This window comes from Mizuhopecten yessoensis, unplaced genomic scaffold (genome assembly GCF_002113885.1).
Source record: "Mizuhopecten yessoensis strain PY_sf001 unplaced genomic scaffold, ASM211388v2 scaffold6411, whole genome shotgun sequence".
NCBI classification, from domain to species: Eukaryota; Metazoa; Mollusca; class Bivalvia; order Pectinida; family Pectinidae; genus Mizuhopecten; species Mizuhopecten yessoensis.
In genome coordinates, this window is record NW_018406536.1 from 443,983 (window position 1) to 461,922 (window position 17,940).

The window sequence follows — 17,940 nt, forward strand, 5'->3', positions numbered from 1 at the left end:
ATAATATGTCCAAAATTAATGTACACATCCTACGGGAAACAGTAGAGTGATATGCCCCAGATGGACAGAATGACAGACAGATGAGCTACAATCCTGTTGGGTCTAGGATGAAGACAGGGGTACAACATGCTCTTCAATATAAAACATAAGGAATGACACAAAATATACACATAAAACAAATGTTATACCCAACAAAATATAAAACAAAAAATCTAGACTTCAGCTAGTCCATCTTTGTTTGAGTTCCAGGTTTTTGAGAGTATCATAAAAACATCAAACAAATTCTTTCAACATTTTTGTCCCACTGAACAAAAACAGGAAAAACTAAAGAAATGTCATAGTATTTCAAATTTGGAAATATTTCTCTAATTTTCAACTACACGGTACTTATTTGAACAAACTTAAAATGACGGACGATGGATCTCCTTTTCCTTTGTATTTAAAACTTAAAATTATTCAAATGCCATTTTCTGACAGACGATCTGGAAGCCCATTTTATGAAATGGTAAATGTGTTTGCTATTCCAGAACTTATTCTCGCTTATCAAGATATTTTGTTATCCCACCCAGATCGTCCATAGGAGGTTCTCTGGAACACATGGGTGGTTTGATGGTGCAGTGGATAGTGCACTAGGCTTTCACAAAGACTGCTGGGGATTAAATTCTCTGATTCATTTGATTCAGACACACCTGTTGCACACACCCTGTAGTTACTAGGAGATCATTTGATTCAGACACACCTGTTGCACACACCCTGTAGTAACTAGGAGATCATTTGATTCAGACACACCTGTTGCACACACCCTGTAGTAACTAGGAGATCATTTGATTCAGACACACCTGTTGCACACACCCTGTAGTTACTAGGAGATCATTTGATTCAGACACACCTGTTGCTCACACCCTGTAGTTACTAGGAGATCTTTTGATTCAGACACACCTGTTGCACACACCCTGTAGTTACTAGGAGATCATTTAATCACAGGATGTTGATTTTGAGTTTATGTGAGTTTTGACTTGAATCCGGAAGTTTTGAGGGAGATTGGTAAATGTTGGTCAAAATCAGGAAGTCTCCCTCCTAATGAGGGAGGTTTGACAGCTATGCTATTGTAACATGACAAAATGGCTTAAAAATATATTTCAGGAAATATGAATTTAGCTCAGTAAAGAGCAAAATAAGTACTGGATGAATATAATGTTGACCCTGTAAAGAGCAAAATTAACACTTAGATGAAAATGATTTTGACCAGTGTAGGGCAAAATCAATACTGAAGCCCACAAATTATTATGCATTTGACCCAATGAAGAGTAAAAATGAAAACATGAATATGACCCAGTGAAGGTAGAATATATTACTGTGCAAGAGTTTCACTGTAGATGTAAATACAATTGTAGCACTGGACAAACTATCATATATTTACATTTCCACTGCAAGTTCGTCAATGAGCATTAGCAATTACCATAAGAAACTGCATTCACGGGGCTATGAATGCAATTGGATCAGCATCATTTTGAAGCTTCTCCTCCCGCCTTGAATAACATGAGACAACCACTAGAAGCAAACATTTTGATGACTGTTTCAGGAATCTCGTTTGTACTGACAACATAAGCACTTCAATATCAGAAATATAAGGGAATATCTGTATTTTGGTAAAAAAAAAATAAAAAAATATGTAAATATAAGGATTGACAGCATTTTTTCAATGTTCATGCGGTATGAACACAATCAGTTACATAAATCTTTACCATGAAGCCTATGGCATGGAATATGGATGTAACCGATTTGCAATCATACCAGCATGAAATTGAAAATATTCCATTCAATCCTTATATGAACACCAACTAAATTTGGTAGGGTTTTAAGAATTGAATCTCCATGATAATCCAATGGTACTAATAATTACAAGTCAATCATAAAACATCTGATTTTCCCTACCTGACAGTTTTGAGAATTAGACATCATTGAACTTTCATAACCTCAGCACTCTCTGACATTTGGTTATGTATTAGCAGTTAACAAACATTATACACACGTTCACAAAACTGACAATTTGTTTTTGCAAATTCCTTTTAATTCACAACGCCATCATCATTGAGCCTTGTAGATCAATGTATATTACTCCTCACTCCTATAAAGTCAGCACAAAACACAAATAATTGAGTTTAACTACTATACAGTAAGGAGTAAATGAGTATATTTACTGCACTTTTCATTTGACACACCAAAGTACATAGGCTGTAATACAGACAATTTTCACAGCTTCTGATTTGTATATAAACTTGTTCTCTTGTTTATCACAAAATTATTAGCCAGGTCCCTCAAGTTCATTTAAGTCATTACCTTTTTTGTTTTTATATATCAAAAAACATCCTCAATTCTTGTGCCCCTCACAAAAATCTCCCTCCAGTTTTCAATTTTTCAGCTTAAATTCCTCTGGTTGGTTCTCATGTCCCACAGTGCTCCAGTTCTGATCTTCCGACACATTATTGCTTTCCTCACAGAAATCCCCCAGATCCAATATTCCATCCCCTTTGTTATGCCAGTGTCTGTATTTGTGCCAGGTCAGGTATCTTTTGGCCGAAGTTTCCGCCACGTGATCCCGTAAAATTATTGTATCTGTTGGAACAAAATCAAAGTTGTTGATAACAGTTCATGAGAGAATATGAGACCTTGTGAGATTCATCAACAGATCAGCATGAGACTAAATACAAGACTTTTATGAAAAATTATTAAGATGAATAAACAAAATATAATCACCAACAGTTGTCCTGGGTGTAAACATTTGGTAAGGCTAGCCATTGTTAATCCACAGTTAATCACTTCATCTTAATAATTTTTCATAAAAGTCCCACAACGTACACTTTTCTTTTCAGAAATGATTCATCAAAGCTAAAGCAATGCCGAAAAAAACAATCTTTAAAGTTTAGGTACAGTTTTTTGGCAGTGGAACAGGGATCCTAAAAGAATGTTCCTGAAACTGGAGCCATTATAGAAAATGGTAGAAATAACACAACAGAACATCTTACCTCTGTAACAATGATAATAGTAGCTAACCCTGTAACAATGGTACTAGTAGCCTAACCGTGTAACAATGGTAATAGTAGCGTACCCCTGTAACAATGGTAATAGTAGCTTACCCCTGTAACGATGGTAATAGTAGCTTACCCCTGTAACATTGGTAATAGTAGCTTACCCCTGTAACAATGGTAATAGTAGCTTACCCCTGTCACAATGGTAATAGTAGATTACCCCTGTAACAATGGTAATAATAGCTTACCCCTGTATGAATGGTGATAGTAGCTTACCCGTGTAACAATGGTAATAGTAGCTTACCCCTGTAACAATGATAATAGTAGCTTACCCCTGTNTGGTAATAGTAGCTTACCCCTGTAACATTGGTAATAGTAGCTTACCCCTGTAACAATGGTAATAGTAGCTTACCCCTGTAACAACAGTAATAGTAGCTTACCCCTGTAACAACGGTACTAGTAGCTTACCCCTGTAACAATGGTAATAGAAGCTTACCCCTGTAACGATGGTAATAGTAGCTTACCCCTGTAACAATGGTAATAGAAGCTTACCCATGTAACAATGGTAATAGTAGCTTACCTCTGTAACAATGGTAATAGTAGCTTACTCCTGGATGAATGGTGATAGTAGCTTACACCTGTAACAATGGTAATAGTAGCTTACTCCTGTATCAATGGTTATAGTAGCTGACCCCTGTAACAATGGTACTAGTAGCTTTCCCCTATAACAATGGCAATAGTAGCTTACCCCTGTAACAACAGAAATAGTAGCTTACCCCTGTAACAACAGTAATAGTAGCTTACCCCTGTACAACGGTACTAGTAGCTTACCCCTGTAACAATGGTAATAGCTAGTAGCTTACCCCTGTAACAATGGAAATAGTACCTTACCCCTGTAACAATGGTAATAGAAGCTTACCCCTGTAACGATGGTAATAGTAGCTTACACCTGTAACGATGGTAATAGTAGCTTACCCCTGTAACGATGGTAAAAGTAGCTTACCCCTGTAACAATGGTGATAGTAGCTTACCCCTGTAACATTGGTAATAGTAGCTTACCCCTGTAAAATGGTTATAGTAGCTTCCCCCTGTAACAATGGTAATAGTAGCCTACCCCTGTTACAGGGGTAAGCTACTATTACTTTTGTTACAGGGGTAAGCTACTATTACCCCTGTAACAATGGTAATAGAAGCTTACCCATGTAACAATGGTAATAGTAGCTTACCTCTGTAACAATGGTAATAGTAGCTTACCCCTGTAAAATGGTTATAGTAGCTTACCCCTGTAACCATGGAAATAGTAGCTTACTCCTGTATGAATGGTGATAGTAGCTTACCCCTGTAACAATGGTACTAGTAGCTTACCCCTGTAACGATGGTAAAAGTAGCTTACCCCTGTAACAATGGTAATGGTAGCTTACCCCTGTAACAATGGTTATAGAAGCTTACCCCTGTAACAATGGTAATGGTAGCTTACCCCTGTAACAATGGTTATAGTAGCTCACCCCTGTATGAATGGTGATAGTAGCTTACCCCTGTAACAATGGTACTAGTAGCTTACCCCTGTAACGATGGTAAAAGTAGCTTACCCCTGTAACAATGGTACTAGTAGCTTACCCCTGTAACAATGGAAATAGTACCTTACCCCTGTTACAATGGTAATAGTAGCTTACTCCTGTATCAATGGTTATAGTAGCTTACCCCTGTATGAATGGTAATAGTAGCTTACCCCTGTGACAATGGTAAAAGTAGCTTACCCCTGTAACAATGGTAATAGAAGCTTACCCCTGTAACAATGATAATAGCAGCTTACCCCTGTAACATTGGTAATAATAGCTTACCCCTGTAACATTGGTAATAGTAGCTTACCCCTGTAAAATGGTTATAGTAGCTTACCCCTGTATGAATGGTGATAGTAGCTTACCCCTGTAACAATGATAATAGCAGCTTACCCCTGTAACATTGGTAATAGTAGCTTACCCCTGTAAAATGGTTATAGTAGCTTACCCCTGTAACAATGGAAATAGTACCTTACCCCTGTAACAATGGTAATAGCTAGTAGCTTACCCCTGTAACAATGGAAATAGTACCTTACCCCTGTTACAATGGTAATAGTAGCTTACTCCTGTAGCAATGGTTATAGTAGCTTACCCCTGTAACGATGGTAATAGTAGCTTACCCCTGTACTAATGGTAATAGTAGCTTACCCCTGTAAAATGGTTATAGTAGCTTCCCCCTGTAACAATGGTAATAGTAGCATACCCCTGTAACAATGGTAATAGTAACTTACTCCTGTATGAATGTTAATAGTAGCTTACCCCTGTAACAACAGTAATAGTAGCTTACCCCTGTACAACGGTACTAGTAGCTTACCCCTGTAACAATGGTACTAGTAGCTTTCCCCTATAACAATGGCAATAGTAGCTTACCCCTGTAACAACGGTAATAGTAGCTTACCCGTGTAACATTGGTAATAATAGCTTACCCCTGTAACATTGGTAATAGTAGCTTACCCGTGTAACATTGGTAATAATAGCTTACCCCTGTAACATTGGTAATAGTAGCTTACCCCTGTAAAATGGTTATAGTAGCTTACCCCTGTAACAATGGAAATAGTACCTTACCCCTGTTACAATGGTAATAGTAGCTTACTCCTGGATGAATGGTGATAGTAGCTTACACCTGTAACAATGGTAATAGTAGCTTTCCCCTGTAACGATGGTAATAGTAGCTTTCCCCTGTAACAATGGTAATAGTAGCCTACCCCTGTATCAATGGTAATAGTCATATACTGTTCTGCATGGCAAATCCTAAGACTAATCCCTGTAACAATGGTAATAGTAGCATACCCCTGTAACAATGGTAATAGTAGCATACCCCTGTAACAATGGTAATAGTAACTTACTCCTGTATGAATGTTAATAGTAGCTTACCCCTGTAACAACAGTAATAGTAGCTTACCCCTGTAACATTGGTAGTAGTAGCTTACCCCTGTAACATTGGTAGTAGTAGCTTACCCCTGTAACATTGGTAGTAGTAGCTTACCCCTGTAACATTGGTAGTAGTAGCTTACCCCTGTAACATTGGCAATAGTAGCTTACCCCTGTAACAACAGAAATAGTAGCTTACCCCTGTAACAACAGAAATAGTAGCTTACCCCTGTAACAACAGAAATAGTAGCTTACCCCTGTAACAACAGAAATAGTAGCTTACCCCTGTAACAATGGAAATAGTACCTTACCCCTGTTACAATGGTAATAGTAGCTTACTCCTGTATCAATGGTTATAGTAGCTTACCCCTGTAACAATGGTGATAGTAGCTTACCCCTGTAACATTGGTAGTAGTAGCTTACCCCTGTAACATTGGCAATAGTAGCTTACCCCTGTAACAACGGTAATAGTAGCTTACCCCTGTAACAATGGTAATAGTAGCCTACCCCTGTATCAATGGTAATAGTCATATACTGTTCTGCATGGCAAATCCTAAGAATTCAATTGTTATTTTTTTAAGAAATCAATAACTTTGAAAAAGGATGTGTTTGAAAAATAGTTTTAAAAGTTCTGAATCAAAACCAAAATTATTAAATAAATAAAGCTCAGAACCAATAAGGTTTTATTATGGAATGAAGAGATCATATTCACAGCTAGGTTTGCTTTTGTCATGATAGAGTGCCAAACATTGGAATCAATGATAAATGTACATTTGAACATTCAAAAAGCAAATCTAGAAACTTCAAAATTTACAGCCATTCAAATTGAGATTCAAATACATAAAACCGATTATATGTCTGGCTTTCTTGCTTTAAAAAAAAAAAAAAAATCAGTGGCCTGTTATTTTTTTTCAAACAAATGTGTTTTTTGTCTTTGGTATATGTATAAATGTGTAATCCAGCAATGTAAAAAGTCCTATCTACTGCATCCGAATGATCACACCACATGAGCAGCAGTTTGAATTTATTTGTGACATCTTGGAATGCAAACATGTATTTAGGACCCATTGATAAACTGGTATTTTTCATAGTTGGACAAGCTTGCCAGCATCAATCACACCATGTACTGTACAAAAACTGTACCGCACGTCCAAATTTTGTTGTCAGGAATGCAATAATATAGTTTGTGTCATTGTGGATAAGTTTTAATTTTTTATCTAAATATGATAGGTGTATATATAGGTAATACCTACAGTTTGATTCAAGCATTTAAATGTCTGGTCACAAAAAATTCATAGATAATAAAAAAAAAAATTGTCTTGTCAAAAGAATATATTGGAGATTTTATTGTAACTGTAGCAGTGAAATAAGTACCATTGCTGAGTCACCTCTCAGAATCCATTGATTTTTTTTCTCTCTAAAATTCCTTGTAGAAAATTGCCAGAAAAAATTGGCTGCTTGTCTTTTTGCATAATCTCCAAGTTTGGACCAAAATGACATTTTAGTTTTGGAACACAAGCAGGACAAGTAATATTCAGAAAATTTTGTGAAATGGCATGCCTAACGAAACTCGGTGTACAAAAAAGAAAATTCATGCAAATTTTTTTTTAAAGAAATTCAAGCAAAGTGACCTTATGAGTGACTTTGTGACCTTGAACTTTGATCTTGTCTCATAAGTCCACGTACTTCCTTGATACGTTTTGTAATCAACTGGTTAGAAATGTCACTTAAAACATTTAGGGAAACAAGAAAGGTGTACCCCAGTAACATGACAGATTCACAAAGACTTTCATCCAGATTTTTCCCATGAAACTACCTTGTTCAATTGTTGTGACATTTGAAGTAACATTCATTTGATCTGACTGCAGGCAGCCAATTCTTTACCTTATAGTTTTGATCAACTGTTATGTATGTACTTGTTAGCAGAACACACATGTGTTAATCCTTTAGACAGTTACATGACATGTCATCTATATTAAAAATTGAGAACTGAAGTTTGCTTAAAACTTTGTCTGTGTGACCTTGACTTTTAACCTTTGAAATTTACAAGCATCATCCTAATGTCTAAGAATTAATACTGTACGGTACTTATACCTTCCACAAGTAAGGTTTAACTTTTGTCAGAGTAATTATGGCCTGGAAAATTCACTGCCCATCTGATAAAACATTGAATATTACCTAACAGTGCTGCCATTTAATGATCAAGAGGAAAGATTTTTAACTATTAACTGTGCTCAGTCGTTCTGAAAGTGTCCGTACAAACTATTGACTATTATTATGGTGTTGTAGTTCTGATAGAGTTATAAGTAAGGGCTTTCGGCTATCAGTGATGTTACTAAATCTCGTTTATAAGTCATGCTTAAATTTGAAAAGCACGGTACATGCATCATCTTTTAATAAAAAAAAAAAATCATGAAATATTCATTAATATCTAAAATCTGAAGTGATTTCAATAAAGACACACATTTAATGGATATATTTTTATTTTTAGAAAACTTGAAATTGAACTTATTAATAATATTTTGAATTTAGAGAGTCTGGTAACAGAATAGTCTTGCTGTACTGTATCACTTGTACCCTATTCATTCTACTGGTGCCCGAACCGATCTCCCTCACATTCCGTCGCCATGACCACCTGGACTCTCTCCATACCAGCTTCCTCCTCCATATCAACAATATTGGGATTGCAATTTTCATTATGGTTAATCCATTCTAGGATATATTGTTCAAGGAACACTGCGTCTTTGAGTTGGTCTTTCAAACCAGGCCTTTACTGTACTCCCATGTGATTATTTCTCACAGAATGAGCAGTCTCAGAGATGCCTTTGTCAGCTGAAAAGACGCAGAAACCGCGTGTCGAGTTCTTCAGGTGAAAGGAATTGTATTCACTGACCTCTTGTTAACAGAATCAGGATTTTGTTGAGAATGGCCAGTGAGATGGAAAGGGAAACCCCCTTGAGACATGTCTTTGATTTAAAAACGTTGACGTGTACAAGATTTTCAATCATGGTCATGTGAAAGCTTTAATGGAATGTATCAAAGATCACGACAATGTCAAAAGATTAAGAAAAGAAAGTCGTTCTTCTGAACGCGAGTGCTTCACAATAGAGTCAGTGTGGGAGCTGAATAATGATTGGTCGGGAACACTGCAGTTCACACTGAGGCTAACAACGTGTGGTAATGAGAGAAAATCTACATCCTTTTCCAATCTTCAAAGTCAACGACTGCCATTAACTCTGACTTCTCCTTTTTCTCTGATATTTCCAAGAAATGTATCAAAAACCCCTTGTTATGTTAAATCATTAGTATACTGCATCAAATTGAACACAATATGACATTCAACACAAGGTTTGGAGGGCTTTAAATTGTCACCCTTGTTCACAGATTTTAGCATCTTGTACACATTTTTACTTACAAAAGGAAATATCCGGTACAATCTACTTAATGAAAAATCTTGAATAACTATACAAGAAAATACATAATATCATCAAATAAAAAGCACGCCGTAGGTCTACCCGATCGAAAAATGTATAGTACATGTATAATACGTTATATACAATCGCATTGAATAATCAATGATAGATTTGAGTGCCTCCTTTCAAGAAACCACGCAAGGAATAAGGTAAACTAAATGCAGTCATTTCAGTGGTGGATTAAAAGGGGGCCATGGGATTGGGGTCCCTCCTTCCATAGCGAAATTGTTAATGTTATGTCAGAAGTTTCACTTATTTTTATACATACATGTACACACTTTTCATAATGATTCCCTCTAAATCTATCAGCTTCGGTTGGCCCCATCCCTTCAAACATCCCAGATATATAGCTGCTGAAATTGTTGATAAAACATTTGATTTTGTTGTGTTAACCTTTCATTATACAACCTTTTTTCAACATCATATTGATGTCTCCTTTCTTTATATCTTGTATATAATTCTTGTGTACCTTCCAAAAAGTCATCAGTTTTTGTGTACCTTTCAAATGTGTCATCAATTCTTGTGAATTATTAAAATGTGTCATTAATTCTTGTGTACTATAATAATAACTTCATACTGTGATAATAAAAACTTAAAATATAAGCTGTTAACAGGATGGAAAATAACTCAATGAGCTATATTTGAATTTGAACCAGGAACTTTGAATCTGTAGAAAGACACTTAACCAACTTAACTGCCTGTAAGCAGACCAGAGATGTTCTTCCTTTCTTCAACATACCGTTTAGCAAGATATTTTGATGGGGATGATATTTTCGCCATTTCGAGGGTCAATAACATGATCACGAAAATATGATTCAAAGAATAATATGACAAGCGTAAAAATGAGCGGCGATAATAAACTGTCGTCATGATATATCAAGTATATGGTTGTAACGATACATTTACATCAAGAGTAATACAAGATGTTTGAAAATAGATTATATCACATATGTAATATAGCTTGTTGGTAATTTATTTAACAAAATTCACTTACTTATTTTTTGCTCAATATGCTTTTATCAAGTGCATTCATTCGACTAATTTACATTTTACATGCCAAGTCAGCAGAATTAAGTTCCTTCAAACGCCTTGATTGCCAAATTATAAACTGTGAAAATTTAATTATCTTATTTTGGGTTAAAATCGCGAAAATTTAAGCCCGCATAAATAACCCATTATACGGTAGTTAATCTTTGACCCTTAAGAAAATGAGACCCTGTAACCAACTGGAATGCATATGAAGTAGCTGTGAAACTAAATGTATAAGGAGTAGGGAAAAACAACAGGCCAGACAATAATTTAAAACTTTTGAGTTCATCATAAAATCCAAACAGACACCCTCTTCTAAATATAGGAAATGGATATAATCGCATACTCAAGCGTCACCAATAAGTGGGTTTTAAAATTCATTTGGCCTAAAATAAATAAAATACATACAAAGCAGTAAGGGAAATAACAAGAAGAAGTTTCTGTTGTTTACAAACAAAATTGAAATGATTAAAACTACAACAAATTAAAAACAATATCATCTAGAATGAAGGAGATTAGGGAGATTTTACTTAATCTAAAGACACTAAACTGTCCTCTGGCATTTATTTCCTCAAGTTTCCTTTATTTCATTTTATTACTTTTCAATATAAGTTTATTTATTTATTAATATTTTTCATAGAAAAGCATTATTGAATGTTCAGGTATATTTCCTTACTTTAAAACAAAATTTCTAAATCTAAAAAGGTTTTTTCTAAAAGGAAAGCGTTGCCGAAAGCGTAACTTCAATTTTTTCCCAAAATTACAATCACATTTTCTGATGGAAAGATCAGATAAAGAATTTCTTTTGGTTAAGGAAGTTTCATGAAACTGGCATCTCACTATACAATTGTTAGTTAATTCCTATAAGAACATCATTTTCCATCTCGGAGAACTATCATGCAATGCGTTGGTATATTTTTCCAATCACTGTATATATCAATTCACAACATAACGTCAAAGAGACCTGAAAGAGGCCTAAGGTACCGTCAATAGTGTTTATTGATCTCATTTCATCGTGTAATATGACTTTAAATTACATCTTTATGTAATGGAAAAATAGACAATGCAATCAGGAATTATTTTAAATTGTATCACATCTTATTGCTGCACGTATTTTTCATAGTATGTTTAATGATAAATGGTCCCTACCCAGGAGTCTGCTTTTGGATTGTCCTGTGTATAGTGTACATGCCTCTCTTGATATTATTATTTTTCTCAAACAAAAACTTCAATATAACACAAAGGAAGTGATAAACATTCTTTATATGGAGTCATGTTAACCTAAAGCTTAAATTAGCCTAAAATTCTTTCCACAATTTCAACACATAATACCCAATATTTCATTTTACACATAAGTAGATCTTTAATCTACCCTTATATAACCCAACATTATTCACTCCATTCATTCTAAAAATTAGTAGTTTCTGCAAAACATTTGCCTCACTGCAGTCAACAAAATAATGTCATTTATAGAATTGAAATGATGCTTTCAAAAACTTTGTCCAATTTTTCGGTAAAAAACATAAATCTGAAGAAAAATACTTAGTCTGTTTAAAATGTCTATTTGTATTGATCAAACTCATTAGAAATGTAATTACGTTTACCTGTTGTTTACCTGTACATAAGTAAATAGCAACAGACTTATGTAACACAATTTACTTATCTATGTGTTGGGCCAAGAAAAATTCATGTGGGCCTTGATTATAAACATGTCAATAAAGATGATTATATACATTTGGTCAATTTAATGTCGCCATTACCAAAGAGTACTCAAAGGGGACAATACTCTTCAAACAAACCTAGATAAACAAGTGTATATTATAGCAACACCCATCAGATAAAAAAGTGTTTGGTCTTCAATACACAGAAGAGCTATCAAAGAAGGACAATCCTGTTCAAACAAATATGGATAAAATGTTTATAATAACATCTATTACATAAATTTTCAAGTCTCCAACACCAAAGATTATTACCAAAGGGACACAATCCTGTTCAAACAAACACTGATATTTTTCTCCACCCACCATTCAACACTTCAAAATAAGGAGTCAACAAAAACTAATTTAAAACCGGAGACAAACTCCTCTTTCAATGGACTCCAAAGTCATCAGACACTTCTGAAACTAAACATTATGGAAAAATCTTAAAAGTTCTTATAATAGTCGTATTACAAACTGGGAGTCGTCTGTGGGGAAAAGCATCGGTACTCGGTGTATAGATACCAATTCGCCTCTATAGAACACATTTCAATACCATCTGATGAGCGTGTAATATTGGCGTGAGATATAACAATGGCATTCATTGGCTATTCACCAACCTTTATCGTGTCCGTAACTAGACAAATACGACCCAGGTTTGGTGATGCTAGCAATACAATGAATGAATACAAAATTTACGTCCAATTTTTCGATAGTAACAAAGAGTCTCTATACCTATGGTAGAGATCTATTGTGAAAGATTTAATGAATCTATATCCAAATTTGCTTTACCCATAAACCTATCAATTGCTCCTAACAGTTAATTTCTGACTTCATTTGATTTCGTTGTTGGTCTCATGTGAATCTGTCAATATTTGAGAATATAAATCAAAACACCGAAATTAACGACTTTTGTATTGGTATTCAAAACACCACAATGAAAATGAAAAAATTATCTCAGAGGCTGTACAATCTATAAAGCACACACACGGAATTAAGGAGTTTAGGGAGAATTTTACAATTCATGGCATCTCTGAATAGGACAATTTAGAGGAAAATTATATGTTTCAACTAGCTCTTACACAAGGATTCCTTGAATGCTAAAAATCAATTTCTTATTAAAGACTGACTGGAAACAATTTCTGTGTAACAACCACCCTGTCACATAGCAGAGGACATCACAATATCACTGCGATACTCGTTACTAAATCCTCCTGAGCTTTTTTTAACTACCAAAAAAACACGCACTTTGAAAGTTGAAAAGAGCATAGTTATACATATCATATTTTCTTTTTACATAAAAAAAGGAATTGATTTCAATTTTTTGAAGTTTTTGGGTTTTGGCCAAAGCGTTTTGGAGAAAAAATAGATACATTTCTTTAACACATAACAGTTTAAGAGGAATTAGAAGAAGAAATATAAGAAATGTATGTATCATTTTGAATGCTACAGATGAAATTGTAGCATATGGACAGAAGTGACAACCTGACTTATTTCGTGTTTTTTCACTGTAGCTACAACTGCAGTATGTCAGTCAAGAATAATGACAATATATTTTTTCTTAAAAAAAAAGTATCTCTCAAAAATCTGGCTCATACTTTGAGGCTGTTCAATAGTTTGTCTGTATATCTGTGAATATAAATCAAACAGAATTCTATACATTTCAAGAAACGGAATTCCAATAACCTATTATTTTTCACCCATTTGTAGAGGTACAACGTAACAGGAAAATCTCAATTCCAATTTTTGAAAAGCTATCGTTTTTTAAGAATAACATTAAACTTTCTAGACTACCTGGTAAACTGACACTTTTAAATGAAATTAAGTCTTTGGTTGTAATATTCAGGTATAGCAAACTATGAATATCATATGTAGGGGAAAATCTGTCTAAACTGACACCCCTTATGAGACTCAACATATTATATAAATTAATTACCCTGTCTTATCTGACACCCTGTGGTACCAAACATATCTGTCAGATTAACCTGTCTTATCTGACACTCTTTGGTACATAACATATCAGTCAGATTTACCTGTCTTATCTGACACCCTGGGGGTTCACAACATATCAGTCAGATTAACCTGTCTTATCTGACACCTGTGGTACACAACATATTCAGTCAGATTAACCTGTCTTTTTTAACATCCTGAGGTACACAACATCGGTCAGATGGTACACAACATATCAGTCAGATTAACCTGTCTTATCTGACACCTGTAGTACACAACATATCAGTCAGCTTAACCTGTCTTATCTGACACCCAGTGGTTCATAACATTTTCATTCAGTCTAACCTGTCTTTTTTGACACCCTGAGGTACACAACATCGGTCAGATTAACCTGTCTTATCTGACACCCTGAGGTACACATCATCAGTTAGTTTAACCTGTCTTATCTGATACCCTGAGCTACACAACATCGGCCAGATTAACCTGTCTTATCTGACACCCTGTGGTACACAACATATGTCACATTAACCTGTCTAATCTGACACCCTGTGGTACATAACATATCAGTCATGATAGACAGAATATTAGAACACAAAGGTCTTATTTTGTAGTTTTCATTGGGAATGGGATGAGAGCAATATGTTTGATTAAAAAGTCTGTCAAAATACTCAGATTCGACAGGTTGTATTGTATCTACACAGTATTTCAGAACATGTTTGTATTTTTAAATGTGGGTCGAGTTGTCATTTCTTCAGCATATTCTCCTAACTTCATTTTCATATTTTAATTCAAAATTAATTATTTTGAAATGAGGTCTTCTTACAGATATAGATGGCCTAATTTTCAATTTACATTGACACCTTGTAATCATCTATTTATGAAAAATGAATCAAATCTGAAATAATTTCAACAAAATCATTTGAGGATTTAAATGATATCAATAAAACAAGATTAAGATAAATATTTCCTAAATATATACAGTGCTATAATCCTAATATTTTGAAATTGAATTTTTCAAGTTATTGGAAATCTGAGTTATATAAAAGGCAAACAATTTTGATTTTAATTATATCAAAACTTCGCATAATATTGAATCTCCTTCAATTTCCTTAAACAAATTGAGACCTAGTCACTACACAGAGCAATAGATTCTATTTAGTTTTCTGGTAAATCTGTGAAATTTCCCAAAACTATTCTGCACAAAATTTAAGCAGCGACAATATCCTAACCAGTGACCATCCCAGAAACAAAAGGCCCCAAGGTCCTGTATCACAAACTTGTTATGAAATGTATTTTTATGTAGGCGACAAGATTTTTTAATCAAGAGTGTTTTTAATTTTGCTGCATTGGGACTGCATATCCCTAGGTAGATTTTAGGGACTAAATTTGGTTGAAATAAATAGCATTTGTCAAACTTGAGAAGAAGTTGTAAATGCTTAAGATGATGCAGCAAATCTGAGGCTTAAAAACAGCCGTTTTATATTTTAAATTGTTTAAAACAAGAACACTTCATCAATGCCATAACAGGATCGTAACTTTGCTTTATGATGGAACTTGAGATGGTGGCCGTCTTTGAGTCCATAAGATTGGATAGGATTTAACCTTTTCACCACTGTGGACCATAATGGACTCATCTATATCAATGCATTGTAGAGTCTACTAAAGCTACATAGGGGTGAAAGGGTTAATTGACCACTTCGCAAAGAAGAATTTATCATAAAGTGAATGTAATTTTGTTTGATAGAAAGTTTAAGATAATTTAAGTGCTTCTTGAATGTAATGTGTAACCAATACATTAGTCATAATCTCAAAATAAAACGTCTACTCATAACCCCATTCACACCCCTACCACCTTACTCATAGAAAATAAAGCAAAAAAATATTTTTTTCTGGCTCAAAGTTGGTCCTTTAATTGTCAAAATATTCATTTTTTATGATGCAATATTTTCCGCTTTAGCCTTTGAGAATCATATGTTTGGCTATCATTTTGATGCTGAGCCTTTATATAATTCCTGATTAGATACTTCGGTAAATATAGTATTGGTAGAATACGGGTCCCGAGTTTGATATCTACAATTTTTGGCTTTTGTTTTTATTATTTCTATTGTCAAATATTTAAATTCTGAACAACTGTAAATCAGTAAAATGCAATCAAACATAGGATTTACATGGTATATTTCTGAAGCAAAGGACTTCAACATATATTTCATGATAATGACAATAATAACATATCTTAACTTGATAGAACCTTTTACCATAAAAGGGTCTGAAACAAACATGATAGTTATGCATGCTGTGATAGGCTAGATGTTTTAAACAAAGACACATTGATAGGCTAGATGTTAACAAAGATGCATTGAAATCTCTCTTACTATATACTGCACTAGTAAGATGGGCAAAGTCTTCTCAAGTAAATCAAGGGCCATAACTCCCTTAATATTACGGTAATCAAAACGGCTTGATATTCATGCAGGAAAAATTAATGTGATGGGTAAGTTGTGAGAATAGTTTCATTCAAATTGGTTCTATAATTTAGGTGAGGCAGTCAAGACAATATTATGCCAACCAACAGAAAATCTGATTCCAGATATCCCATCCAAAGTGCCTAAATTAGTTGAAGCTGAAGAAAAATTATTCTAATACCACAAATAATGTTTATTCTAACAGTACATTTACAAGTAACATAGCTTTACATGTGAAATTTCTGCACGCTGCTCTTCAAAAGACACAACTGCGATCAATATCCCAACCTGTGACAAATCCATTCCTCTTCTGCGTAAAGGCAGCGATGGGATTCTGTGACTGCAAAATGGCCAACTTCTTCAGGGGACTTTGGCAAAGCACATGTTTAACAACTCGCATTGCAAATAACACGGGGGTAATATGTGGGTTATCACTGCGTTTTATCGCCAGATAATGTCAGAAATTGAAATACTTCCCTCTAATGAGATCAAAAGGATAATGTAACGGAGAATACCTGCCAATCTCCCGACCGTATTACTGAGAAATTGCGTTATAGAAAACCTACTCAGAATTCATAGAATTTCGGAAATCTTTCTTTCAACACATACCCTAATATTAGCGAAGCTGTTTGGATTTGTAAAATGAACGAAATTTCTCGCTTTCTATTTTATTACCGTGATATTGAGAGCCACAAAAATATTTCCATCAATTATTCTATAATCGATATGCGGTAATTCAAGAAATGAACAGACAGTTTCTCCGAAATTATTCAGAGTTATTTCTAATTCAAATAAAAATTGAATAATATTATTGATAAATGTCAATTATAAGAAGATGTCCCTTTTTACCATTTCTTATTGAATAATTGCAGTCCACTGAATTCAATATTAAAGGATTACACAAATTGCTTTTATGATGACCTACAGATAGATTTATCTCCCACTTGTTAAATGGGAATATTTTTATAATGACTTATAAAACAGGATTCATCTTCTCCTCTTGTCAAATCAGAACTTTTTTATGACAACTAACAGATATGACTTATTTGCCCCTTGTTAAATGCAACATTTTTATAATAACTTACAAATATGATTTATATTCCTGTAGACTTTGTTCAATTGTAAAAAAAATTGTGCAAAATTTGTATTCTTTCTTTATGCATTGATCTTGTGTCAATAACATTTCCCCACTTTTATAGAAAAACTTAATTCATAAACTTTATAATCATGTTTTATACCCGTATATCCATGATTAACAAGGCAAAGAACAGGTTTTGGGACCAAAGGTAGATGGAGGAGTAATCAGGTTGGAAGTAAAGGTCGGGAGTAACGGGAAGGAGGTGTGTTTGGGGTCGTAGGCTCGTATCAGA

The 17,940-nt window shown here is 34.4% G+C and overlaps 1 protein-coding gene across 1 annotated transcript in view; it reads right to left on the bottom strand.

Moving 5' to 3' along the window:
* Window positions 1-818: 818 nt before the first annotated feature.
* The window catches only part of LOC110452117 (peroxisome biogenesis factor 1-like), a 41,248-nt gene continuing 24,126 nt past the window's right edge, over window positions 819-17,940 (bottom strand). Inside the window, exon 20 of the mRNA XM_021500451.1 lies at window positions 819-2,616. Within this exon, the coding sequence (XP_021356126.1) occupies window positions 2,535-2,616 (82 nt within the window). The 3' untranslated portion in view covers window positions 819-2,534. The remainder of the gene's footprint in view (window positions 2,617-17,940) is intronic.